Source organism: Leuciscus leuciscus (genome assembly GCF_965113295.1).
Source record: "Leuciscus leuciscus genome assembly, chromosome: 1".
Taxonomy (NCBI): domain Eukaryota; kingdom Metazoa; phylum Chordata; class Actinopteri; order Cypriniformes; family Leuciscidae; genus Leuciscus; species Leuciscus leuciscus.
This window is the reverse complement of record NC_138725.1, coordinates 40,569,902-40,597,144: the sequence shown is the minus strand read 5'-3', so window position 1 is coordinate 40,597,144 and position 27,243 is coordinate 40,569,902. Positions and strand designations below refer to the sequence as shown.

Genomic DNA, 27,243 nt, shown 5'->3' with positions numbered 1-27,243 from the left:
ATTTAATTCCTACTTACATTTTCGTATTCCTACTACGAACTGTAATTCCGCATCATGTTTGCTGCCTCAATTTAAATTAACTTAAAATACAGATAGATAGATAGATATTCACATTTCCTATATAGAGAAAAGGCTATGTATTTGCGAAACAAAGAGTGTGTAAAGAGGAAGAAAAAGAGCTGAGGTGCTGTAGCCTACAGGACGGAGCTGGAAGCCGCTGTGTACACACTTCAGATCCGGGAGCTCCGTCACACACACACACACACACCGACGACAGAGTTTGTTACATACGCTTTTCCACGCGAGGAGGTCCCGGTGGCTTTACCGGAGCACGAGCTAAAGCGCCGACTACCCGTCTGAAGGTAGGAACTCAATTCAATGTAGTCTTTGCGTTTGAAAGTTATTTTTTGACCCTCATACAAACATTTCTCTTTCTCCGGATGGGAAAACGACAGCAGCTTCATGAACTTTGGGTCATGCTCATGCAGGATATGAAATGTTTACATTTAGCTGATTATGTCATTGTTGGTCTTTAAAATAGTTTAGAACGTCAGAGAGTGAAGATTTGAAATCAGTCTAGCAGCACAAGAACACTTTCAAAAACAAGTATCCATTTACTGTGGTACAATTACCTTCGAGGTACTTTAAAATACCATGTAAATACTGGTAGGCTACTGTACACATCAAAGTATTATGATGGTATTCTTTCTGTTAGGAAGGACAGGCTGAAAAGAAAGTTGAGGTTATTAAGTTATGTGAAGGATTTATACCATTTCCTTTTTCATTCATTTAATCAATCACTTTCTTTATGTATTCATTTTTTAAATTATTTATTAATTGCTGTTATTGTTGTATGGTAAACCTCCTGCATGCATGGATCAAACAACACATTATTTAGTTGCATTAGCTTATGTATTTTGTGAAATGTAGTTGTGATTGTCTGCAATGCATGAAAGCAAATTGTGTCCTGTTTAATTCCATTATGCTGGAACACAGTTGTGGACATCTGCCAGACGATCAATAGACAGATCAGCAGCACCATGGTAACCAGAGACCCCGTCCCAAAACACCATTTGGCCCTCTGGTGAATCTCAGATGTTACAGATCACTGATCTATAGCCAGCCGTAGCACATTCAATCCAGCTGAGGTGCATTTTGGTCCTGCAGGTCTCTGAGTTTTTGCAGAGATCTGATCATTGAAATGGAGTTGTGTTCATTTAATGCTGTACAAATTACATGTAGTAAAACACATCCAATGGAAGTCTATGTGGCAAGACATTCCCGTAAGGTTTAAAGCAGAAAGGTGAAACTGGTATTTTACTTAAAGCATATTTTTTCCTCCAGCTGTAAAGCTGTCTAAATCATCCTGTTGGCGAATGAACTTCTGGTTAATGCGAAAATGCGTTCGGCATTTGTTCCATGTAGACCTATTTTATGGATGGTTACATCACGTCCCTTTCTGGTATCCTTGCGCATATGATTCATAATTTATTCATTGTTTATGCATAGTTTATCAGAACATCATACTGAAACTTTTGAACATCAAATTAGACACAAAGACCCTTACATAATTGTGCAATGGTAACCGTGCAAATCAAACTGTGGTACAATTTTCCTCAACAAGGATTACATGGTTGAAGATGATCCCATATTTCTTGTGGTAGTGGGTCTTTATTATTAATGTGAAAAACGTAATGTTAATTGGGGGGAATGGGGTTCCATACAGTCCATAGCATAAGCATTATTGATTTGTCTTCTTAATGGGACAATTGGGATGGGATTCAATGTTCTTACTAATGGACGGAGAGCTGTGCTGAGTGCCATTTGGTATAAAACTATTAAATTGAGCTGTAAAATGAATGCTGAGCAAATGTTCTGCTGTTTTAAAGGTTTCATACAGATGCACTTTTGAACTGCAGAAATTACAATAAATAAAACCAAAGCAGCTATAGGGGGATTTGGGTCGCCAGTGTCTCATTATTAAAAAAAGAAAATCCTTTTAATGACTTTGTCTTCAGTTTTAATATTGGAAGGCCTCATGGATCCAGTGCACATGCTCAGCATGTGACAAGGGATTTTAGGGAGCTTAAGGCCTAATAAATTACAGTTTTACTCAACTTTAGTGTTAATTTGAACAGTAAGGCAATAACAGCAAGTTAAAACGATGTTGAATAGAAAAGTATGCATGTAATATCTGCATTTAAATATAAATGCATATAATTGTGAATTGAAAGATATTATTCTAAGTTATTGTGTGTGTGTTTTTTAAGGTGATAGTTAACAAGAAATATGTCATTGTTGGTTTCAGAAAGACTTGGAATACTGTAGTCGTACAGGCTACATTTATGATTTTTTATTTATTTTTAATGATGCCCTTTTTTGCCATCGTTTTACTTAATCAGCCCCAGTCTCCACTTTAATTCTATATTATTGTCCAATTTTGGGTTTGATGAAATTAAAAAAAATCTTTATATTTTAGAAAGAAGTCTCCCAAGGCTGCATTTATTTGATAATAAATGCAAATATTATTACAATATAAAATAACAGTTTTTGTTTGAACATATTTTAAAATGTAATTTATTCCTGTGATGGTAAAGCTGATTTTTCAGCATCATTACTCCAGTCTTCTTCAGTGTCACATGATCCTTCAGAAATCATTCTAATATGCTGATTTGATGCTCAAGAAACATTTCTGATTATCATCAATGTTGACAACAGTTGTGCTGCTTCATATTTACTGTCACTTTTGATCAATTTAATGCATCCTTGCTGAATAAAAGTATTAATAAATTTATTTTTAAATCAGAAGCTGTGAGTAAACTATCCACTTAATGCATTCTGTGCTTCCTTTCAAAATAGGAAGATGTTTCAAAACCTCGCGAGTGTGTCTTATTGTCTTGCCCAACGATTTTGCAACCCTACTGTACACTGTAATCTGAACGTTTGGATTAACCACCAGACCAGTTGCAAGCTTCTCACACAAAACCGCAAAACTAAGCATGAATATTAGTCCTTCAGCCCCTCCAACTCACAAACTTGCCTTTCTAAATTACTACTGTAAATGAGTTCAAAAAGATCCTAGCTAACAAGTGCTCTTGTGTGCTTCAGACAATAGCTGCTGTGGGCAGTCGGTCTCTTTGTTGTAACATCTCCACCTCTGGAGTGGAGTGGTGTTCGGGAGCGCCTGTTAATGGGTCTGCATGCTTTGTTTACCGGACCGTCGCGATGGAGACGGGCCGTGAGGGTCTGATTGATCAGCTGAAGGGTGGAAGGGTTGTGTTTCCATTCCCAAGAGTTTGCTTGTTAGTTTGGGCTCTCCTGTCGGCGGAGATGGCTGGTTCTGAAGGTTGTGCTCTGAGGGTAAACAGATATTCGTTTTCAGACCTGGATGTGTCATTTATTCGAAGTCAACCCGAAACAGTTTGATAAGAAAAAATGTTGGATTGTATGTTGTTGTATTGCATGTGTTTAGAAATTAAATGGGGTCGATTTTGATTTCATGTTGACTTGAAATGAGACACAATTTGGAATTACAAATTTCGTATAGTTTTATGTATTTAAATAGTTGTAGGCAACTTCTAAATGAAATAATATGAAGAATTTTTCAATTTTTGTTGACATTTTTGAAATCTCTTTTTCTCTCTTTCAGATGGCATCAGTGGCCAACTCAAACCTCCAGCCGTCACAGAAAGACGCAGCTGACCAAAACTTCGACTACATGTTCAAACTCCTCATCATCGGCAACAGCAGTGTGGGTAAAACCAGCTTCTTGTTTCGCTACGCGGACGATTCCTTCACTTCAGCCTTCGTCAGCACGGTGGGCATCGACTTTAAGGTGAAAACCGTTTTTCGCAACAACAAGAGGATCAAACTACAAATCTGGGTACGTTTGATTATCACCTGATCAGCAAACCTGAGAAGATCGTGTAAATTTCTTGTGTAAATGACCAATTTCTGTAAATTGCTTTTAAAATCCTAATCACAAGTGTCTGCAATAGTCATGGACATTCTAAAAGTAAAGGTTCTTTATTGGCATCAATGGTTCTATGAAGAACCTTTAACATCCATGGAATCTTTCCATTAAACAAAAGTTTATTTATAGTGAAAAAAAGATTTTTTAGATTATTAAAATGTTCTTCCCACTAAGAAAACCATGGTTCTTTTAAGAACTCTTCACTGAAAGGTTCTTTGGGGAACCAAAAATGGTTCCTTTATTTTTAAGAGTGAAATCAAAGTGCGTAACTGGCATATTACAAATCATGCATGCATGTATAAATCAGCTTTAAGATTCAGTGGATCATGCATGACTAGATAATGGATAATAGTATATGCTGTAAAATAACTAACAGGGACTTTTGAGAATGTTTCCTCTATCTGAATGTGTTGTGCTTTGTTTGCATGTGAGCTTTAAGATTTAGCCTCGGGTACTGAAGGTCAGATAATACTGGTTTTATTAAAGAAAACATCTCAGAAAGCCATAATTATCAGCCGCAGATGGGTGTGTAGATGTGCTGTAATGTCAGTTGCTGGCTGGTACAGTACAGTACTTTGAGTGGGAGTGAAGTCAAAAACTCCTCCACAGCAGAAATGTTGCAATGATTTCCAAATTACGGATTAGCTGGAGTACTAGTGTGCTGCTATCTGCACAATAAAGTGCCCTATTATGCTAATTTAAAAGGTTTGGTTTGAATGTCTCCTACAATAGGTTAACATGATTCCAAGGTCAAAAATACTTTAATTTTCTTATAATATACATTGCAGCATCACCTTTTTTTCTCAGTGTCGGTTTGATAAAGGATTCAGTCTTTATAAACCCCGCCTTTCTGAGAGCTACTCTGCTCTGATTGGTCAGATGGCCCAGTATAGGGGCACGTTTAAGCTCAAACCGGTGCGAAATGTTTTGCTACGGTTTCCGGGTTGAACGACATGTTTCCTGGAGATACGTTTTCTCTTGTTTGGTGGGTGTCAAAAATGTCAGCCCAATCAGCCGCAACATGTATATAAACCACGTGGTATTAAAGAGACCGCTTTAAAGAGACAGTTTCGCACAATGGGTCCAAGTAAAGTCGTTTACAAATGTGTCCGCTGCAGCTCGGTATACGCAACAATTGAAGATATTAGAAAACATGTTTGTCTTTTTATCCTGAAATGCGAGGCAAATGTTGGATCACAATAATTAGGAACCACAGTTTCCACAAATCCCTTCACTCCATTGGGATGTTCTCTTTTATTCTGGTTGGCAAGGGCAGTGACTGTAACATCGAGCGTATTTTTGAAGTATTAACACAGATTTATACCGATTTCATCAGGCTCCAAAAATTCTTCAAAAAGAACACAAAGAATGGCCTTCTCAGCTGCCATAGTTGCAACTCTTGCGTCTTCAGAACAGGGTGTTCAACGCACCACCGTTTCGGTTTAAAAAAACGTTTTGCTACTCTTTGTCGGGGCTGAACGCAGCCCTGTTGTGATTGGTCTACTCTGCTCTGATTGGTCAGATGACACAGTCTGCTGTGATTGGTCTACTCTGCTCTGATTGGTCAGATGACCCAGTTTGTTGTGATCGGGCTACTCTGCTCTGATTGGTCAGAGGACCCAGTTTGTTGTGATTGGTCTGCTCTGCTCTGATTGGTCAGATGACCCAGTTTGTTGTGATTGGGTCTGCTCTGATTGGTCAGATGGCCCAGTTTGTTGTGATTGGTCTGCTCTGCTCTGATTGGTCAGATGGCCCAGTTTGTTGTGATTGGTCTACTCTGCTCTGATTGGTCAGATGACCCAGTTTGTTGTGATCGGGCTACTCTGCTCTGATTTGTCAGATGACCCAGTTTGTGGTGATTAGTCTGCTCTGCTCTGATAGGTCAGATGGCCCAGTCTGTTGTGATTGGTCTACTTTGCTTTAGGGCTGCACAATTAATCGTACTGAAACCTCACGCGTTTTGGCAAAAGCTGCGATTATGTTATGCGCAGCTTGCCAGTGCAGTGCGGCTGATCGGTAGTAAATACTGATGGAGCACACCAGAGGGCGCTCTCGTACAGACATGCCAAATATGCGCTGCCACAGAAGTAGATAAAGCCAGTCATTCTAGGAAATCCCTGTCGCTGTAGCTGAATAAACAGTAGATTGAAATGCTTTGATTAAACTTGACCAAAAAACACACAGCTACCTTATTCTGTCTAAGAAGCCACTTCATCTCACAGAAGGATGCTCAACTGTCGTTATGAAGTGAGTTTGGAGTAAAAGCATGTTATTAAATGTTTTCTTTTTGTTGGACAAGAGGTTATTAAATGCTTCTCATGTTTGGAAAGCTTTTTGACGCGTGTTGCTTTTTCAAATGCACGTTATAAGTGATTTAAACTCACAGTGCTTTCAGATGGAGCTGTGTTCACAGAGCCGTACATCAATGACAAACTGTTCATACAAAATAATCGCAGCCTTTGCGATTTAAAAATCGCGATAAGCCATCTCGATTGAAGTGCGATTACATGGAAATTGCGATTTAATCGTGCAGCCCTACTCTGCTCTGATTGGTCAGATGACCCAAGTTTGTGGTGATTGGTCTACTCTGCTCTGATTGGTCAGATGGCACAGTGTGTTGTCATTGATCTACTTTACTCTAATTGGCCAGGTGGCACAGTCTGTTGTGATTGGTCTACCGCTTACAGCGCGTGTCGGAAAATAAACTTTTCCGTTTACATTCTTTTTCTTTTCTTTTTTTCGTTTACATTCACAACACCTGTATTACACACGTCATGAAAGGTAGTATCTGAAAAAACATAAAAGGGGCACTTTAAATACTAGTATGTGAAACAGTTTCATTATACATCAATAAAAAGGGTGGATGAGGTCCAGCGACAAGCATACTAGAGGCACAGCAAGAACGCGCAAGTGTTTTTGCCAGAATACTCTGTTCCCCTGTTATTTCAGTGTTGTATTTTAGTCAAGGTAAGCCTATCTTCGATCCTCTTGTTATTTTGTATTTTTAACTTCACATAATTTTGTATTTTAGAGAGACGCGTTGGCACAATTAACAACAGCCGCGAGTGAAAATTAAAATTATTGTTACATTTGCACTTAAGCCTTTGCTCCTAGCAGTTTGGAATTGCCACATTTTCGCGTTATTTACACTTAATTGCCCGACCGAAACAGCATCTGTAAGAATAGCTATAAATAGAGGAATTTCAGATCATTCCAGCAGGACCAGCGACAAGCATACTAGAGGCACAGCAAGAACGCGCAAGTGTTTTTGCCAGAATACTCTGTTCCCCTGTTATTTCAGTGTTGTATTTTAGTCAAGGTAAGCCTATCTTCGATCCTCTTGTTATTTTGTATTTTTAACTTCACATAATTCTGTATTTTAGAGAGACGCGTTGGCACAATTAACAACAGCCGCGAGTGAAAATTTAAATTATTGTTACATTTGCACTTAAGCCTTTGCTCCTAGCAGTTTGGAATTGCCACATTTTCGCGTTATTTACACTTAATTGCCCGACCGAAACAGCATCTGTAAGAATAGCTATAAATAGAGGAATTTCAGATCATTCCAGCAGGACCAGCGACAAGCATACTAGAGGCACAGCAAGAACGCGCAAGTGTTTTTGCCAGAATACTCTGTTCCCCTGTTATTTCAGTGTTGTATTTTAGTCAAGGTAAGCCTATCTTCGATCCTCTTGTTATTTTGTATTTTTAACTTCACATAATTCTGTATTTTAGAGAGACACGTTGGCACAATTAACAACAGCCGCGAGTGAAAATTAAAATTATTGTTACATTTGCTCTTAAGCCTTTGCTCCTAGCAGTTTGGAATTGCCACATTTTCGCGTTATTTACACTTAATTGCCCGACCGAAACAGCATCTGTAAGAATAGCTATAAATAGAAGAATTTCAGATCATTCCAGCAGGACCAGCGACAAGCATACTAGAGGCACAGCAAGAACGCGCAAGTGTTTTTGCCAGAATACTCTGTTCCCCTGTTATTTCAGTGTTGTATTTTAGTCAAGGTAAGCCTATCTTCGATCCTCTTGTTATTTTGTATTTTTAACTTCACATAATTCTGTATTTTAGAGAGACACGTTGGCACAATTAACAACAGCCGCGAGTGAAAATTAAAATTATTGTTACATTTGCACTTAAGCCTTTGCTCCTAGCAGTTTGGAATTGCCACATTTTCGCGTTATTTACACTTAATTGCCCGACCGAAACAGCTGTACTCACTCAAGCGGTGAAAGCATTATCCGTATATCTGTGTAATTTGCGCGCTGTCGCGGAAGCGTCAGCGGAAGCGTTCAGCTCTCGTGTTCAGCCTCCTCGTGTGAAGACCGACTCAGGTAAAGACCAGCGACTCTACCTGCGCGACTCCACCGAGCAAGGACACCAGAAAGGCACTTAAGTATCTCCTCTTCCCCTCTTCTTCCCTCTACTTACCTTATTGTTCACCTTAATCAACATGTGCTTTCAATACATTCCTGTTATCTCTCGGCACCGTCCTTTCATCACGCGCAATAGGCAGCGCAATACTGCCAATCTGCGTCCCATCCTCACATCCTCACATACTCCTCTCTCTCTTTCCGTGGGTCTATGGAATTGTCAGTCAGCAGTCAATAAAGCTGACTTCATTCGAGCCTTTGCATCTCATTCTACTCTTAGTATCTTGGGGCTGACTGAGACCTGGATTCGTCCAGAAGACTCAGCAACCCCTGCTGCTCTCTCTAGCAATTTCTCCTTCTCCCACTCCCCTCGCCAGTCTGGGAGAGGTGGGGGTACAGGGCTTCTCGTTTCTAACAATTGCAAATACTCCACGCTCTCTTCTCTATGCAACAACAACTCATTTGAATATCATGCTATTACACTTACAACTCCCATTAAAATCCATATTGTAGTCATTTATCGCCCCCCAGGTCAGCTGGGTAACTTTGTAGATGAGCTGGATGTGCTGCTGTCCACTTTCCCTGAGGACGGCACCCCACTTCTAGTCTTCGGTGACTTCAACATTCATCTCGAAAAGCCACATGCAACAGACTTCACCTCTCTCCTAGCCTCTTTCGATCTCAAACGACTCATCACCACAGCTACTCACAAATCAGGCAACCAACTGGACCTGGTTTACACACGCAACTGCACCACAGAAAACATCCTGGTGACACCTCTCCACGTTTCAGATCATTTCCTCATTACTTTCAGTCTACAACTCTCTACCCCTGCACCACCACCCCCACCACCAGTCACTTTCAGACGAAACCTGCGCTCACTTTCCCCCTCCCATCTTTCCTCTGCCGTGTCATCCTCTCTTCCCCCACCCTCACAATTCTCATCTCTGGATGTGAATACCGCAACGGACACCTTATGCTCCACTCTAACCTCTTCTCTAGACATTATCTGCCCTCTCTCCTCCAGGCCAGCACGCGCTACTCCCTCTAACCCCTGGTTATCTGAGGTTCTTCGGGAACACCGGACCGAACACAGGGCAGCGGAGAGGAAATGGCACAAATCAAAAGACGCATCTGACCTGAGTATGTATCAATCTCTCCTCTCCTCCTTTTCTGTTGATGTTCATGCTGCAAAATCTTCATACTTCCACAACAAGATCAACAGCTCCTCCAACACATGATTACTCTTCAAGACATTCAACTCTCTCCTCTGTCCACCTCCACCACCTCCCGCCTCCTCCTTAACTGCTGACGATTTTGCGACCTTCTTCACCAACAAAACAACAGCTATCAGCAGTCAGTTCTCAGCTCCACACACACAGGAAACCAGACCGACCCCTTCCACAGCCAATACCCCTCTGTCCTCCTTTTCTTCGCTAACCGAGGAAGAAGTATCTACACTTCTCCTCTCCAGTCACCCTACCACCTGCCCGCTTGACCCCATCCCCTCACACCTTCTACAAGCCATCTCTCCCACACTTCTACCATCACTCACACACATCATCAACTCATCCCTCCACACTGGCACCTTCCCTACAGCATTCAAGCAGGCTCGGGTTACTCCACTGCTCAAAAAACCAACGCTAAACACATCATTTGTAGAGAATTACAGACCTATCTCTCTCCTACCATTCATTGCGAAGACACTTGAAAGAGCTGTCTTCAACCAACTAACATCCTTCTTGTCTCTAAACAACCAGCTGGATGTCAACCAATCTGGCTTCAAGAAAGGACATTCAACTGCGACTGCATTACTGTCAGTCACAGAAGCCCTACGGATCGCAAAAGCTGCTTCCAAATCTTCAGTCCTCATTCTCCTGGATCTGTCTGCTGCCTTCGACACAGTGAATCATCAGATCCTTCTGTCCACCCTCTCATCACTGGGCATCACAGGAACTTCACTCCACTGGTTTGAGTCCTATCTCACAGGTAGGTCCTTCAAGGTCGCATGGAGAGGTGAGGTATCCAGAGCACATCAGCTGACCACAGGGGTTCCCCAGGGTTCAGTTCTTGGTCCCCTCCTCTTCTCCATCTACACCACATCACTGGGACACATCATACAGGCACACGGTTTTTCCTACCACTGCTATGCTGATGACACACAGCTCTTCCTCTCCTTTCAACCAGATGATCCCACAGTAGCTGCACGGGTCTCAAGCTGTCTGGCGGACATCTCCACATGGATGAAGGAACATCACCTGCAGCTCAACCTGGCAAAGACTGAGCTTCTCGTCCTCCCTGCCAATCCGTCTCTACAGCACGACTTCACCATCCAGCTAGAGTCATCATTAATCACCCCATCAAGATCGGTCAGAAATCTTGGAGTAACGTTTGATGACCAGCTGACCTTCACAGATCACATTTCAAAGACAGCTCGATCATGCAGGTTTGCACTGCACAACATCAGGAAGATCAGGCCTTTCCTAACTGAGCATGCAACACAACTTATCGTCCAGGCCCTGGTCATCTCTAGGCTTGACTACTGCAATGCCCTTCTGGCTGGACTTCCAGCATGTGCAATCAAACCCCTACAGATGATCCAGAATGCTGCAGCTCGTCTTGTCTTCAACGAGCCCAAGAGGGCCCACGTCACTCCTCTGTTCATCTCTCTGCACTGGCTACCTCTAGCTGCTCGCATCAAGTTCAAGGCACTGACGCTTGCTTACAGAACTATCACAGGCTCAGCTCCCTCCTACTTTCACTCACTCCTACGAGTCTACATCCCTACCAGACACCTACGATCGGTCAACGAGCGACGTCTCGTGGTTCCATCACAGAAAGCCACAAAATCACTTTCCAGAACATTCTCATTCACAGTTCCATGCTGGTGGAACGCTCTCCCCACCCTCATCCGGAATGCAGAATCCCTGACAACATTAAAAAAACAGCTGAAAACCAATCTCTTCCGTGAGCACTTAACCTTATAGAAAAAAAATAAAAAAAATAGAAAAAAAAATTCCTTTCCCTTTGAAACATCACTTATCAGGCTTATGCTACTCTGAATAATACCTGAACTTCGTATTTTGAGCACTTCCTGCGTTGTTGTTGCTTTTGCCTCTTTATGATGACTCGCTGAATTTAGTCCTAATTTGTAAGTCGCTTTGGATAAAGGCGTCTGCTAAATGATTAAATGTAAATGTGTAAAAATGTAAATGTAAAAATTTACAAACAATAAAAACAAGTCTAGTATACTACATGTGACAGTACATACTACTTGCTGCATACTTAAGTATTCTACATATTTATCACATGACTCATGCATGTTTAATTGAGTAAATGTCATTGAGTTATAACCTCACAAACGTATCATTTGAATTTTAATCCAATAAAAAACGTCATAACTTTTGGCAGTTTGATCATGCAGCTTATATCACTTAGTTATCACATCTGTCGTTAATCCGTCTTGACATGGTCAGCTCGAGTGCAGTATATTGTGGGATACAGTATCTCATGCAGTGCTCTGTCCGCCATATACTGTAGTTCATCCAGGTATTTTATGCATACAAAACATTTGCATACTGTTCTTACTATATTGCAGAAATAGTAAGAGTAGCGTGCTATTCTGAATATTGCCAATCTAAATGGAAGTAGCTTTTCTTTAGGGATGAATGTGAAATGGATGGCTGCACACACAGCAGTGCATTTAGTCTTAATGTGTGCTGTGGCTCTGATCCAGAACTAGAAAAGGCTTGTGTGTGTTAGTTTCTGATAAAAGCTCCTCCTGGCCATGCAAAACCTCTGCATCGGTCATCCATGACTGGACTGGAATGACACCGAGTTTGAGTATGGAAGAAAGAGCTCTGCAGATGCGCTGGAATGATTCTTTTGCCATGCATTTTTGCAATTTCTTATGCATAATTTAGAAATGGAAATAGGCTAGTTGTTGAAAATCTGGGCTGGTAAATTAAAGGTTTTGTGTTCAAATCCTAAAAGGAGACATTGATTGAGTGGTGGGACACTTAAACTCACAAATGTGTGTGTGGAACGATCTTTTGGACCATTAGCATGATAGAAAATCATTGCATTTGTTTTGTGTGTCTTGGCCTTTATACCTGTATGGCTTTTATGTAGTAATAATTAATTATTCTATGCAAGAACAGAATAGTAATTATGCTTGCATAATTATTGAATAAAATATTCATTAGGGCACAAGCGTTTTTGGTTATATCTAGGGCTGTGACGGTGGCAGTTTTTTACCACCGCGGGGGTAATGGACCTGTCATGGGCTATGTTCCATTCAGCTTAAACACTCCCAAGAAACTCCAGGACACAGTTGAATCATTTCCATGAAGTTTACTGGGAATTTTGTGAAACTGCAATACAGTACAATGAGATGTCAATATTATTAATCAAACCCAGATACACAGTAACAGTGTAAATAGCACAGCTTAGCTAACATAGCAATGTAGCCTATATGATAAACGCGATCGAGCTAGTCAAAAAAATAACCAGCAGCAATAAACAAAGCTAACTTAGCCTTCTCAATAATCTTACAAAATTAAAATAAGCAGTAATCTAATGTTAAACAATGATAAATACTCACAGACGTTGCCTTAGCAAAAAGGGAGAAGGAAAAGCGATCGACACAGAAACTGACGACTGATAGAGCTCACGCATTACTGTAGCTGATTACCGTATGACGATATCATTTCCTGTTTCCCTACGTGCACGGGTACTGCGTTACTATGGTTACAAATATAATCGAACCACACCGAACTACTGAAATAAAGTAGAAACGCATTTCAAGCGGCATGACACTCCCCGCTTGGGATCTTTAAAGAGCCCACATTAATTAACAGAATCAGTCTTTGGAGAGAGAAGCAGAACCACTTCTGTAATGGGCCGAGAAAAGGTCTTTCTGGTTCCATCCTTGACGACTTCAACTTGAACCTTCCGAACCAATCCATCTTCTCCTGGAAGGGTTTTTGTGATGATGCCCGTAGGCCATTGATTTCTCTTCGCCTGATTGTCTTTCAAGAGAACTATGTCTCCTTCTATAAGGTTCGGCCTTTTTCCTTGCCACTTGTGCCGAAGCTGCAATGTTTTGAGGTATTCATGTTTCCACCTGTTCCAAAACATGTCTGCTAGGCCCTGAACCCGCTTCCACTCCTCTCTGACGAGATGCGCTTCCTCAAAGCTTCCTGACGGAGGAGGTGGTGCAGAGCCAGTCTTAAGAGTCAGAAGCATTGCTGGCGTGAGGATGACAGGCGATTCCGGATCCGATGATACTGGGATGAGCGGTCTAGCATTCATGATTGCAGCTACCTCGGCCATAAGTGTGGTCAGAACTTCATGTGTAAGGTGAGACCTCCTCTGCTCAAGCAGCATGCAGTCCAAAATACGGCGGGCAATGCCAATCATGCGTTCCCACGAGCCACCCATATGAGACGCGTGGGGCGGGTTGAATACCCAGGTGCAGCTCTGGGTGTCCAGGTACTCTTTCACACTGTTGAAGCCTGGATTAGTCTTGTCCATCTCCAGCTCACGAGAGGCGCCGACGAAGTTAGTTCCGCAGTCAGAGCGAATCTGCTTTGCAGGGCCCCTGACTGCAAAGAACCTCCTCAAGGCGTTGATAAAGCTGCTGGTACTCATTGCTTCAATTACCTCAATGTGAACTGCCCTTGAGCACATGCATGAGAACATCACAGCCCATCGTTTAGAGTTGGAGACTCCTCCTCTTGTGCGGCGTGAAACAACGTCCCATGGTCCAAAGACGTCGACACCTACGTAGGTGAAAGGAGGTGCTACTTGTAGCCGTTCTGCTGGCAGAGCTGCCATCTGCTGATGTTCGGTCTTCCCCCTCAGCCTTCTACAAGTGACACATCTGTGAAGCAGACTGCTGATGCAGCGTTTAGTGCCTACCAGCCAGAACCCTGCCGCTCGAATGGCACCTTCGGTCAGATGTCTTCCTTGGTGTTTCACTGCTTCATGATAGTGAGACACAAGCAGGGTTGCGAGATGATGTCGGCCAGGAATGATGATGGGGTGAGCCTCGTCCATCCTCAGATCTGACTGTCCAATCCGACCTCCCACTCTAAGAAGTTGATCTTGGTCCATGATGGGGTGCAATTTCCACAGGCTGCTGGAAGATGGGATGTTGGATCCTGAGTTGATACACTTGAGTTCCTCTGTATAGCACTCATTCTGGACACTCTTCACAATGCACACTTTAGCCCTTAGCAACTCTTCCTCTGTAGAGCGACAGATGTGCCAGCCCTGACATTCATTCTGGGTGGAGTGGGCAAAGGAACGAGCCACGTGGATGAGGTGTGCTATGGCTGTAAGGAGAATGCTGAACTTGGAGAAGCGTTCAAAGCGTTGTGGGTGTACCACATCTCTGGTCACATGTGTGAGACTTGTCACCACCTGGGGACGCACTTCAGAGTCAGTGTCTGGGTCAATAAGGTTATAAGTCTCTTGAAGCTCAGGTGAATGCGAAGGCGCATCATGGAGAAAGGCTGGTCCTTTGAGCCAAGTTGTGCTGCTAAGCAAAGCTGGTGTCACAGTTCTTGACCCAATGTCAGCTGGGTTGAGGTGCGTTGGGACGTACTTCCACTGGCCGGAACAAGGTGATTGATGGATTCGTTGGACCCTGTTGTGTACATAGACATAGAATCTCCTTGATTGGTTCTGGATGTACCCCAATACAACCTTGCTATCCGTGTAGTAGGTGATGTTGTCGAATGTTGTGTCCATCTCTGTGACTACCATCTCGGCGATCTCGATGGCGAGTACAGCCGCACAGAGCTCAAGTCTCGGGATAGTCAAACCAGGCTGGGGGGCCAACTTCGCTTTCCCGAAGACAAAGCCAATCTCAGTCTGTTCTTGGTGGCTTGTCACCTTGATGTAGGCTACGGCTGCTATTGCCTTGATTGATGCGTCTGCAAAGACACAGAGTTCTCTTCTTAGCGCGCCCGCGGTGGAGAAGGACGTGTAAGGGCGTGGTATCTGGAGCCCCTCTAAGTCTTGGAGTGACTGTTTCCATCTAGTCCACTCAATCTCCATGTCTTTGGGAAGAGGTGAGTCCCAGTCCTTTGATTGCGTGGTGAGTTCCCTGAGTATCAGTCTTCCATGAACCGTGATGGGTGCAAGGAACCCTAGAGGATCGTAGAGGCTGTTCACGGTTGAGAGTACCCCTCTGCGAGTGAATGGCTTCTGATCATCTTTGATTTGAAACATGAAGGTGTCTGTGCACATGTTCCAAAACAATCCGAGGCTACGTTGGATGGGCAGATCATCAACAAAAAGATCTAGGCTGTTGACGTCCTTGGCGCGATCTTCGGATGGAAATGCTTCGATGACTGCTGGTCGATTTGAAGCAATTTTGTGCAGCCTGAGGTTAGAAGCTGCAAGCATTTTCTGTGCACGCCCGAGGACGCTGATGGCCTCTTCCTCGGTGCCGAAGGACTTTAAAGCGTCGTCAACATAGAATTGGCGGTCAATGAATCTTCTTGCATCACTGCCATAGTCAGCTTCTGCTTCCTTAGCTGCCCGTCGCATACCATACACTGCGACGGCAGGCGAGGGACTGTTCCCAAAAAGGTGAACCCGCATTCTGTAGTCCACGATGTCGGAGGTAGGGTCGTTATTCCTATACCACAGGAAGCGGAGAAAATCACGGTGTTCCTCCTTAACGACAAAGCAGTGGAACATGTGCTCGATGTCAGCGGTGATCGCCACCTGTTCCTTCCTGAACCTCATAAGAACACCTAGCAAGCTATTATTAAGGTCGGGGCCAGTGAGCAAGATGTCGTTGAGCGACACTCCTTCACATGACGCGCTGCTGTCGAAGACCACACGGATCTTATCTGGCTTCCTAGGATGGTACACACCGAACAGGGGCAGGTACCAGCACTCTTGTCCAGGCTGCACTGGCGGGGCAACTTCTGCGTGTGCCTTCTTAAACATCTTCTCCATAAACTCTAGGAAATCGGCTTTCATCAGTGGTCGTTTTTCCAATGAGCGCCGGAGTGAGACAAGACGGTCGAAAGCCTGTTTCCTGTTGTTAGGCAGCCGCTGTCTTGGTGACCGGAAGGGTAAAGGAGCAACCCAACTTTTGGAGCTGTCCTGATAGCACTCAGCTTCCATTATCTTCAGAAACTCTAGATCCTCCATGGATGGACCGAGTCTGTGGTCGTTGGGAGTACGAGCGAAGACAGTCTGCCCCAAGCAGTCTCCACTGAGCATCATTAAGCCACGGGTGGAGGTAGGTGCTGGATGATGCTGAGGTTTAAACACTTGACCAAATACCTCTTTCACTCGGATCTGGTTGTTGCATGGCTGAAGATAACTCGTACGACCGTTCTCTAAGATGGCTGTTTTGTAACTCCGCACTTCAAGTGGTCTGTGGGCACCTCCAAGACACACATCACCGACGACAACCCATCCTAGGTCAAGCCTTTGAGCAAACGGTGCATCTCCTGGGCCACTTATCTGCTCTCGGACCTTGTGTGCCTGTAAGATGTCTCTGCCCAGTAAAAGGAGTATTTTGGCGTTCGGATCCAGTGGTGGAATCTTATTGGCGATGTGCTTCAGGTGGGCATGATGGTAGGCTGCTTCCGGCGTAGGAATCTCGGAGCGAACGTTAGGGATTTGGTTGCACTCGAGGAGTGTAGGCAGAGGAATGCTTAATTTCTTGTCCACCGACTCCACAGTGTAACCACTGGCTCTCCTCCCCGCTGTCTCTGAACGCCCCGCACAGGTCTTGAGTGTATATGAGTAGGAACTTCCGGAGATTTTAAAAACCTCAAAAAACTCTGACCGCGCCAGGGAGCGATTGCTTTGCTCGTCCAGTATGGCATACATTCTCTTGGACTCCTCCCTGCATCCGTTTGGGAACACACTGACAAGGCAGATCTTGGCACATGCTCTGGAACTCAATCCTTCACCGCATACCTGAGTGCACGTCGACTTGACCTCCTGGATGTCTGCTCTGTCCTCCTCCCCGCCATCCTCTGAAGTGGAAGGGGACGACTTAGATTTCCAGGTAGGTGGGCAGGGGTGGAGCGCTGTCACATGAGCAGTGCTCTCACACTCTGTACATTTTAACTCAGCAGTGCAGTTTTTTGCAAGATGCTCTGTGGAGGAGCAACAGCGAAAGCAGATGTAATGCTCTTTCAAAAGCTGTTTGCGATCATTTATGCTCTTCTCACGGAAGCCTCTGCATTTCCTCAGAGGGTGGGGCTTTTTATGCAGAGGGCAATGTTTATTTGGGTCAATGCGTTCCGTACTTTCTCTACACTCAGCTTTATCAGTTCCTGAGACCTGCGTCTTGTGAACATAAACCGATGTCTTTGTAGGCCTCTCCCATTTACTCTTTCTCTCTGCAGGAGCTTGCGAGAAGAGGTTAAAGCTTGGGTCTGTGCGAGCCCTTGCTTCTGCTGCGATGAAGTTTACAAACACGGAGAAAGGTGGGAAGCTAACTAAATGTTCCTGTTTGTATCTTGTACCAAAGTAAAGCCACTTTTCTTGCATGTTGTATGGCAGTTTCTCAATGATAGGCTTAATTCCTCTGGAGGTATCCAAGTATGACAAGCCTGCAAGGTAGCCGTCTTCCTTGGCGGCTTGTAGCTCTGACAACAGGTCGGCTAGATCCCTGAGTCTCTGTGGATCCTTTGTTGTGACCTTTGGAAAGTTTTCTAGTTTGTTGAACAGAGCCTGCTCGACGGCCTCTGGCGAGCCATATATTTCGTCGAGGCGCCCCCATGCCATGTGCAGTCCAGTTGCTGGATCCTTAATGTTGACTGTTTTTATCCTTCTTACTTGTTCTGCTGACTCTTTTCCCAGATACTTGGTGAGGAGGTCGAGTTCTCCTGCAGCAGACAAGTCTAGATCGGCGATAGCGTTCAGGAACGATGTTTTCCAGGCCCAATAGTTCATTGGCTGGTCATCATATGTGGTGATGCCTGAAGTCACCAGGCGGCTGCGAGCTAGGTATTTGATGAGGTCTCCAGTGGACGTAGAATGGTCATAGCTACCTCCATAAGGCGTCCTGTGAACAGGCGGGTGCGCAGGAGATGAGGAATCCTGTTTGATGTTCTGTTGCGGACGATTCCCACCAAGCTGAGGAGCTGGAGAGGTGTTGAGGGGCTGATTGAAGCTTTGTTGTGGCGGTGCCCCACTGGTCTGAGGAACTTGGTGTGGCATAATGTCAGCGGAAGCAGCAGCTTGGGTTTGACTTGCATTGAGTGGGTGGGGTGATGAAGGGATAACATTGATTGGTTGGTGGTGTGGAGGATAAAGCGTTGGCGAAGCATAGTCACTCCCTCTTCTGACAGATAGACCCCTGCTGCATAGGCTGGCTTGTGTCGACACATAGGCGGCGACGCGCTGGTCTTTGACCGATTGGGGGACTGGGCTGTTAGCCTTACTGTTTACTTCAAAGCCCATATCTTGTAAACCAGCCACGAGAGCATTTGCCTCTGCTATGGCAGCATCCTTTTCTTTTTCTTCATTTAAAGCATCAAGATTAGCTTGAACTCTTGCCTGCTCCACTTTAAGTTGAATTTCTTTTAGCGCATGTGCCGCTCTAGCTTGCGCTGCTTCAGCCTTTGCCTTTGCCATGGCGACGGCCATGCTAATTTTCGAGCTGGACGATGTACCAGATGAGCGACTGCTTCTTGAGCGCACAGTCTCAGACTGGTTATCTCCATTTCCTTTTTTACTGTTGCTACGTTGTGACATTGTGACTCACCGCGTTTTCAATATCAGGGGAAGAAGCTAGTTTGAAGCTGACAGGGCGCTGTAGTGTTAGCCGCTTATCACTTGATATTGAGTTGCTCCGCAGGATGGCAATCCTTGTGTCCTTCGTTAGCTGTGTTGCCGTCTTTTCACTGTCATGGGCTATGTTCCATTCAGCTTAAACACTCCCAAGAAACTCCAGGACACAGTTGAATCATTTCCATGAAGTTTACTGGGAATTTTGTGAAACTGCAATACAGTACAATGAGATGTCAATATTATTAATCAAACCCAGATACACAGTAACAGTGTAAATAGCACAGCTTAGCTAACATAGCAATGTAGCCTATATGATAAACGCGATCGAGCTAGTCAAAAAAATAACCAGCAGCAATAAACAAAGCTAACTTAGCCTTCTCAATAATCTTACAAAATTAAAATAAGCAGTAATCTAATGTTAAACAATGATAAATACTCACAGACGTTGCCTTAGCAAAAAGGGAGAAGGAAAAGCGATCGACACAGAAACTGACGACTGATAGAGCTCACGCATTACTGTAGCTGATTACCGTATGACGATATCATTTCCTGTTTCCCTACGTGCACGGGTACTGCGTTACTATGGTTACAAATATAATCGAACCACACCGAACTACTGAAATAAAGTAGAAACGCATTTCAAGCGGCATGACAGGACCAACTACCGGCGGTGGTTGGGGGGTTGTTTTGAAATAATAAAAAAACAAAGAAACAACACAATAAAGCCTGTAAAGCATTGAATGTCAGGGTTCTGTCACTTCTGCCTGGTTTGTATCTTGGTTTGGTGACAGAGCTCTGACACTCCCGGTTTGTCATGTGTTTGTGTATAGTCTGGCTTGTCATGTATTTCCTTGTGCCATGTGCTCTCCTGAATTCACTGATAATTGGGTGACCAGATCGCAAACCAGAATTCAAAGCCGACAAAGCTTAAATTTATGGGCTCACGCACAACTCTCTCATTCGTCATGAATCCAAACTTTTCCATGGCTGCGATGTAACATTTAATTGCTAACCTATTATTTATTTTGTAAACATAGCTTTGTGCTTCACTCGTGTCCACCGCCGGTGCTACTCAGCCACCGCGGTGGCACGTGGTTGTCAAGTTTACCGGCACAGCCCTAGTTATATCACCGCTCTGTATTCTGACAAGTCTTACAGCTTTTTGTCCTGACTGCTCATTGGAGCTCATCTCTGCTGTCTGTGACTCTTGCCAAGCATTAATGGATCACATGTAAACCTGTGTGACCCACTGGCTGCCCAGACAACCCGTTCTCTCCTCCCTCTCTGATGATTGGAAGGCTCTTCATGCAAATTTTGTTTGGTCAATAGCAGGTTTCTAAGAGATGACGCAGAGTTGCTGTGCCAACCCAGGCCAATAGTCCTAAACGTGGTTGTTTTAATTTATTCATTAATTTGTGTGTGTGTGTGTGCCTGTCTGTCTACCTGTCTCTGTGTGCCTGTCTGTCTGTCTCTGTGTGTGTGCCTGTCTGTCTACCTGTCTCTGTGTGCCTGTCTGTCTGTCTCTGTGTGTGTGCCTGTCTGTCTGTCTGTCTGTCTGTCTGTCTGTCTGTGTGTGTGTGTGTGTGTGTGTGTGTGTGTGTGTGTGTGTGTGTGTGTGTGTGTGTGTGTGTGTGTGTGTGTGTGTGTGTGCTTGTACAACTATCTTTGTGAGGACCAGTTTGAGTTTTAGACCATTGGAGTGAGGACATTTTGGCCGGTCCTCACTTTCTGAGACCCCTTTAAAGGCCCGTTTGAAGGTCAAGACTTGGTTTTAGGTATAAGGTTATAATGAGGTTAAGGGTATGTTTAGGGTAAGGGTTCGGGTTAGGCACTTAGTTGTGATGGGTAAGGTTAGGGTAAGCGGCTAGAGATTGCATTGTGTCAATGAATGTCCTCATAAAGATAGATGTACAAGAATGTGTGTGTGTGTGTGTCTGTCTGTCTGTCTTTGTCTGTATGTCTGTCTCTGATTCAAGATTCAGATAGCTTTATTGGCATGGTGAAAGAAATCTTTACATTGCCAAAGCATTCATAACACTATACAATTAAAAAAAAAAAAAATATATATATATATATATATATATCTTCTCTGATATATATATATATGCTCTTCTCTGTCTCTGTGTCTGTCTGTCTGTCTCTGTATATATATATGACTTAACATATAATATATAATATTGGTGGTGATGCTGTATTGATGTGCATAAAAGGTTAAGTATTATGAGGATTTAAAAACAAAATATGTCAAATGGATGATCATACAACACAGGCTCTCCAAACGTGACTCCAGAAAAATAACAACTCTTGTTTGCCATCTACTGGTCATCATGGGTAATCACTCTACAAAGACCATTTATCACATCATCAGCCTCACATCCCAGGATGTTGTGACCAATGACCATGCGTGTATAATTATGATAATTGTAATGATTATGTTGTTTAGGACACAGCCGGACAGGAGCGCTACAGAACCATCACTACAGCGTATTACAGAGGAGCCATGGGCTTTCTGCTAATGTACGACATCACAAACCTGGACTCCTTCAATGCCGTTCAAGACTGGTCAGTGATACACACGCGTTCGTCTTCATCCTATATGTGTATTGAGAAAGTTTAATCTTGACGTTATGCACGTATTGCTCTTAGGGCCACACAGATTAAGACGTACTCGTGGGATAACGCACAGGTGATACTGGTGGGCAACAAGTGTGACCTGGAAGATGACAGACTCATTCCAACAGAGGACAGTCAGAGACTGGCTCATGAACTCGGTGAGAGGAAGCACATTTTAGCCTTTTTGCCTATTTAATATGCTTTTTATTCATGACTTATGCTGCCTTCATGCGTTTCATTTTGGAAAAAATGTAGCTATATATGTTAAAAAAATAAGTGTATATGTAGTAGAAACATTTACTGTCACCAGTGAATCTATCTATCTTTCTTTCTTTCTTTCTTTCTTTCTTTCTTTCTTTCTTTCTTTCTTTCTTTCTTTCTTTCTTTCTTTCTTTCTTTCTTTGAATCAATGCAGGAAAACCAGAACTTTTTTTTATTTATTCATTCTTTGTGTTTTTTTTTTCTTCTTCAAATTATGATTTATTTAATTAATTTTATTGATTAATTATCCCTCTTTCACTTAAATAATGTTTGATAAATAAGATATATGATTTATAAATAAGATTAACATTAAATATATTATGTATATAAATAAATAAACTACAATAAAATAAAATAAATAAGTTAAATACATTATACATGGATCTTTGTGTGTATGTGTATATATATGTATGTATATGTGTGTGTGTATATATATATATATATAATATATATATATATATAATACAAATAATATATAATAACATATAATTGTGTATTTTTTTATATTTTATTAAAAATATAACGTGACTACATTTTATAAATGTTTAATAATAATAATTACTGCATTTTAGTGCATGTCGATGTTCCTCCACATTTAATCATGAAAACATGTGTTGACAATTACTTAAAATAAATGTACTTAAAGTATGATATAATATTTTCCCTCAGTCTTTCCTCTCCTACAACATCCTTCTCTTATGCGTTTAGCCTTTTTTCCTCGTCTCCGCAGGTTTCCAGTTTTTCGAGGCCAGTGCCAAAGACAACATCAACGTGAAGCAGGTTTTCGAGAGTCTGGTGGACGTGATATGTGACAAGATGACGGAAAGTCTGGACGGAGACGGTCCAGCGTCCAACCATAAAGACTCCAGTCAGCAGGACACGTCCTCCGAGGGACACGCCGGCTGCGCCTGCTAAAACAAACTCTCTCTGTCTCTCTGTCACGTCGAGAACTTCACTTCACTATTCACCACTGCTTGGGATAATCTTTGCTTTCCTTCTTTTAACCCAAACAGCATCTGCTAAACGCGCTCAGTGTTGTTTGTTGACGTGGATTCATAAGTGGAAGTCGAGATAGGATGGTGTGGATTGGTATCTAAGTGCACTAGTGATGTATGTGACGTCCCTTACGTATTCACGGCACGCGTGCACACGCAGAGACGTAAACAACTGGAGATACTGCAAGCCTTCAGAGGTTCACGCACACACCCATTCCTCACGCTCTTCAATGTTCCTCACCCTGTTCGCCATCTTTTCTCTGTCTTTCCCTCAAAAAGCCCACGTTTCCATGGCTCTTTGAGGTTTTAGCACACGTTGGCTTTCTCGTCAGATACAGTACCTGGCCTGTAACGTCCACAGCTCTTGTGTTGTCTATCTGGGTGTCCATCTGCTTTAAACGGCTCATTCGGCACCATTATTGAGATAAATGCACTCTGTTTTTCTGATATGTGCAATCGTGAGCTGATTTTTGAAAGTTATGGTAGCTTGTTTCTGCCACGGAATAAAAAAATTAAAAAGGTAATTGCGACTTTTTGTCTCTAAATTTTAACCTTTTTTTTTCTTGCAATTGTGAGAGACTCGAAATTTCGAGGGGGGAAAAGTCAGAATTGTGAGTTATGAACTTGCAATAACTTTTTTTAATTGCAAGTGTCACAATTCTGACTATTTCTCATAAAGTCTGAAAAGTCTTTTATATCTCGCAAATCTGACTTTCTATAACTTAAAAATCCATCTTTTTCATTTTTCTAATATCTTTTCTAACAGTTCTGAGAAATAGTCATAATTGCCAAATATAAACTAGCAATTGCGAGAAATAAAGTCACAATTAACTTTTTTCTTTATTATTCCATGGCAGAAACAAGCTTCTATAGAAACCTGCATGTTCACACCCAGAAATATTAATGTTTTACTGTTTTACAAGTAATTTTTTTGGAATGAACATTTTCTTAAATTATAAGATAGCAAATAAACTATCTATAACCCAAATTGACCAGTATGCTGTCACATATTATTTGTAATATATTGTTATACTTTCTGAACTTATTGTTATACTTTCTGAACTTATTAAATGTCTAACTAAAATTGGCGTCATTCATAAAAACTGTGTAAATATTTCATGAATCCATTCTTACATAAAAGTAATACATTCAATGCAAGAAATAGGTGACACTTTACAATAAGGTCTCATTTGTTAACATTAGTTAATGCATTAGGCTACTTAAGGGTGTGCGATATCACGATTTTTTAGAAGCTACTAAAGTTATTCAGTGAAGAGCAGTAAGTAATTTTCTCTTTTTTTTGGATTAACATTAATGACAAGCAACAGCAGATATATGAGGCTACTTGAAGACCTCATGCACGGATACAGACACACGCCTGGTTTTCTGTAAAAACTGTCAACGAAAACTCTAACTATATTAGTTAACATGAACTAAGAATGAACTGCCTTGTTAAACATGGGATGAGATCTACATTTAATAAATGCTGTAAATGTATTGTTCATTCCTAGCTCATGTAAACTAATATAGTTAACTAATGTTAACAAATGAAACATTATTGTAAAGTATTACCAAAAAAAACATTATGATGTGCATTCAATTTCAGTTCAATGCAAGCGTTTTACGGAAACAAGTTTTTCCGGGATTCACGGATAAGGTGCATTGTGCAATGTTTCTGTCACTTTACACACATAGTTGATGTCCTTTTTTAAATTTAAAGTATTAAGTTGATCTGTTTTTGCGTTGGATGTCATCACTGTTATATGTTAATATCTGAAAACACTGTAAAGCACTAGAGGACTCAGAAGATCTTGAAGTTTAAGCAGGTATAGTGTCATCTTCTCAAACTACTTACAGTATCTCACAAAAGTGAATACAGCCTCGCATTTCAGCAAACATTTTAGTATATCTTCTCAAGGGACAATACTATAGAAATGAAAGTTGGATATATTTTAGAGAAGTCAATGTGCTGCTTGTATAGCAGTATATATTTACTGTCCTCTGAAAATAACTCAACATACAGCAATTATTGTCAAAATAGCTGGCAACAAAAGTGAGTACACCCTATGGACATGTCAAAACTGTGTCCAAAGTGTCAATATTTTGTGTGAGCACCATTGTTATCTAGCACTGCCTTAATCCTCCTGGGCATGGAGTTCACCAGAGTTGCACAGGTTGTTGCTGGGATCTTCTTCCACGGAGCTGCTGGATGTTAGACACATGACGCTTCTCCACCTTCCACTTGAGGATCACCACAGTTGCTCAATAGGGTTCAGGTCTGGAGAAATGCTTGGCCACTCCATCACCATCACCTTCAGCTTCCTCAGCAAGGCATTTGTCATCTTGGCGGTGTGTTTGGGGCCGTTATCATGCCATTCGGCCTAGTTTCTGAAGGGAGGGCATCATGTTCTGCTTCAGAATGTCACATTACATGTTGGAATCCATGTTTCCCTCAATGAAGCTCAGCTCCCCAGTACCAGCAGCACTCGTGCAGCCCCAGACCATGATGCTCGACTGTAGGCAAGACACAATTTTCTTAGAATTCCTTACCAGGGCATCTCCACACATGCTGGACACCATCTGAGCCACACAAGTTTTTCTTAAGGTGATGATACACAGGGCAACTTTTTGATTAATGTTGCTGGGCAATCTTGCAGAGCGATTGTTGCTTGGGCACTTTCCCATTGAAAATGGGCAATACATTTCTATCTGGATCATTTGGGCCCTGTGTCTCATCTGGTTGCCCATTGACGGCAACATTGCTCAAAAAGTTGCCCTGTGTATCATCACCTTAAAGGCCAATTTATACTTCTGCGTAGGGTGCGCGTAGAAGGTACGGCGTAGCATACGCATTGACGTGTACCATACGTCGTACCCTTCGCCGTACCCTGACACGCACCTCCTCAAAAATGTAACTACGCATCGCGGCAACGCGGACCGCAAGATCTGTGATTGGTCGGCTGGATAGCATCGCGTTTCCTCCTACGCATTTCCGGAATGATCTTCTGCACTCTGCACCGCCCGCCATTTTTAAATTCCGAAGATCAGTGAAGAGCCATGGAAATAGACCAAGTGACCGAGAGATTGCTTGAAGAAGTGCGGAAATACAGCCATCTGTATGACTCCTTCAGTCGCCATTGCTCGTAGAAACCTAAACTCAAAACAGCCGCGAGGAATGTAAACACAGTGGAACATTAAAACCCACCCGCGTCAACTAGCGTTTCGGCGGTGTAACTGCAGAGCAACACAGACATTCGCAGAAGTATAAATGCTCACGACGGCGTCGCCTATGTGCGTAGCCTACGACGTACACTACGGCGTACACTCGACGCAGAAGTATAAATTGGCCTTAAGTCTCATCAGGCCACAGGACTTGGTTCCAGTAATTCATGCTCTTGGACAGGATGCTTTCAGCAAACTGTTTGCAGGCTTTCTTGTGAGCCAGCTTCAGAAGAGGCTTCCTTCTGGGACGACGGCCATGCAAACCGACTTGTTGCAGTGTGTGTGGTGTATGGTCTGAGCACTGACAAGCTGATCTTCCGCTTCTGCAGCCTCTAAAGCAATGCTGGCGGCACTCATGCGTCTGTTTTTTGAAGCCAGGTTCTGCACCTGACGCACAGCGCAAGAACTCGACTTCTTTGATTGACCCCTGCGAGGCCTGTTACGAGTGGAACCCGTCTTGGAAAACCTCTATATGACCCTGGCCTGTACTGTAACTCAGTTTCAGGGTGTAACCAATCATCTTATAGCCTTGACCATCTTTGTGGAGAGCAACCATTCTAATTCTCAAATCCTTCAGAGTTCTTTGCCATGAGGTCTTATAGTATATCTTCAGTAACCACATGCTGTCCACTTAAGTGGACATCTGAAGATCTCTTTGAAAAATGTGTAAAAAAAATTTAAATTAAAATCAAATCTTGTTTTTCATGCCCTAAGAGCAATAAAAACACATAGGAAAAAAATCCTGACTGAGGTTATCATAATTCATGCATGAAAGGGTTAAACAACGCACAGCTATTATCACTTAGGGTGTACTCACTTTTGTTGGCAGGTATTTTGACAATAATGGCTGCAAGTTATTTTCAGAGGACAGTAAATATCTACTGCTATACAAGCAGACTACTCTATCCAACTTTCATTTCTATAGTATTGTCCCTTGAGAAAATATACTGAAATGTTTGCTGAAATGTGAGGGGTGTACTCACTTTTGTGAGATACTGTTTGTCTCTCCTC

General features: G+C 42.7%; 2 protein-coding genes and 2 long non-coding RNA genes across 6 annotated transcripts in view; 1 reads left to right on the top strand and 3 right to left on the bottom strand.

Annotated features, from left to right (window-relative positions):
• LOC309508091 overlaps positions 1–27,243 on the bottom strand; it is a 348,495-nt gene that overhangs the window by 144,435 nt on the left and 176,817 nt on the right. The window lies entirely within an intron of this gene.
• The window catches only part of LOC309508009, a 76,092-nt gene that overhangs the window by 15,680 nt on the left and 33,169 nt on the right, over positions 1–27,243 (bottom strand). The gene's annotated exons all lie outside the window — the stretch shown is intronic.
• On the top strand, positions 217–24,094 carry rab3db (RAB3D, member RAS oncogene family, b). 2 transcript variants are annotated; one of them, XM_082182123.1, is made up of 5 exons: positions 217–362; positions 3,650–3,883; positions 21,585–21,703; positions 21,788–21,912; positions 22,746–24,094. In XM_082182123.1, exons 2-5 carry the CDS (start codon positions 3,650–3,652, stop codon positions 22,928–22,930), a joined length of 663 nt encoding a protein of 220 aa, XP_082038249.1. In that variant the 5' UTR covers positions 217–362; the 3' UTR covers positions 22,931–24,094. The 2 variants fall into 2 exon arrangements, with proteins under 2 accessions (XP_082038249.1, XP_082038248.1); XM_082182122.1 differs by lacking the exon at positions 217–362 and adding an exon at positions 2,684–3,360.
• LOC309475345 (uncharacterized protein) lies at positions 12,701–21,212 on the bottom strand. Its single transcript, XM_082138095.1, has 3 exons — positions 19,582–21,212; positions 12,966–19,351; positions 12,701–12,735 (listed from the first exon to the last, which is right to left on the bottom strand). Exon 2 carries the CDS (start codon positions 19,103–19,105, stop codon positions 13,211–13,213), a length of 5,895 nt encoding a protein of 1,964 aa, XP_081994221.1. The 5' UTR covers positions 19,106–19,351; positions 19,582–21,212; the 3' UTR covers positions 12,701–12,735; positions 12,966–13,210.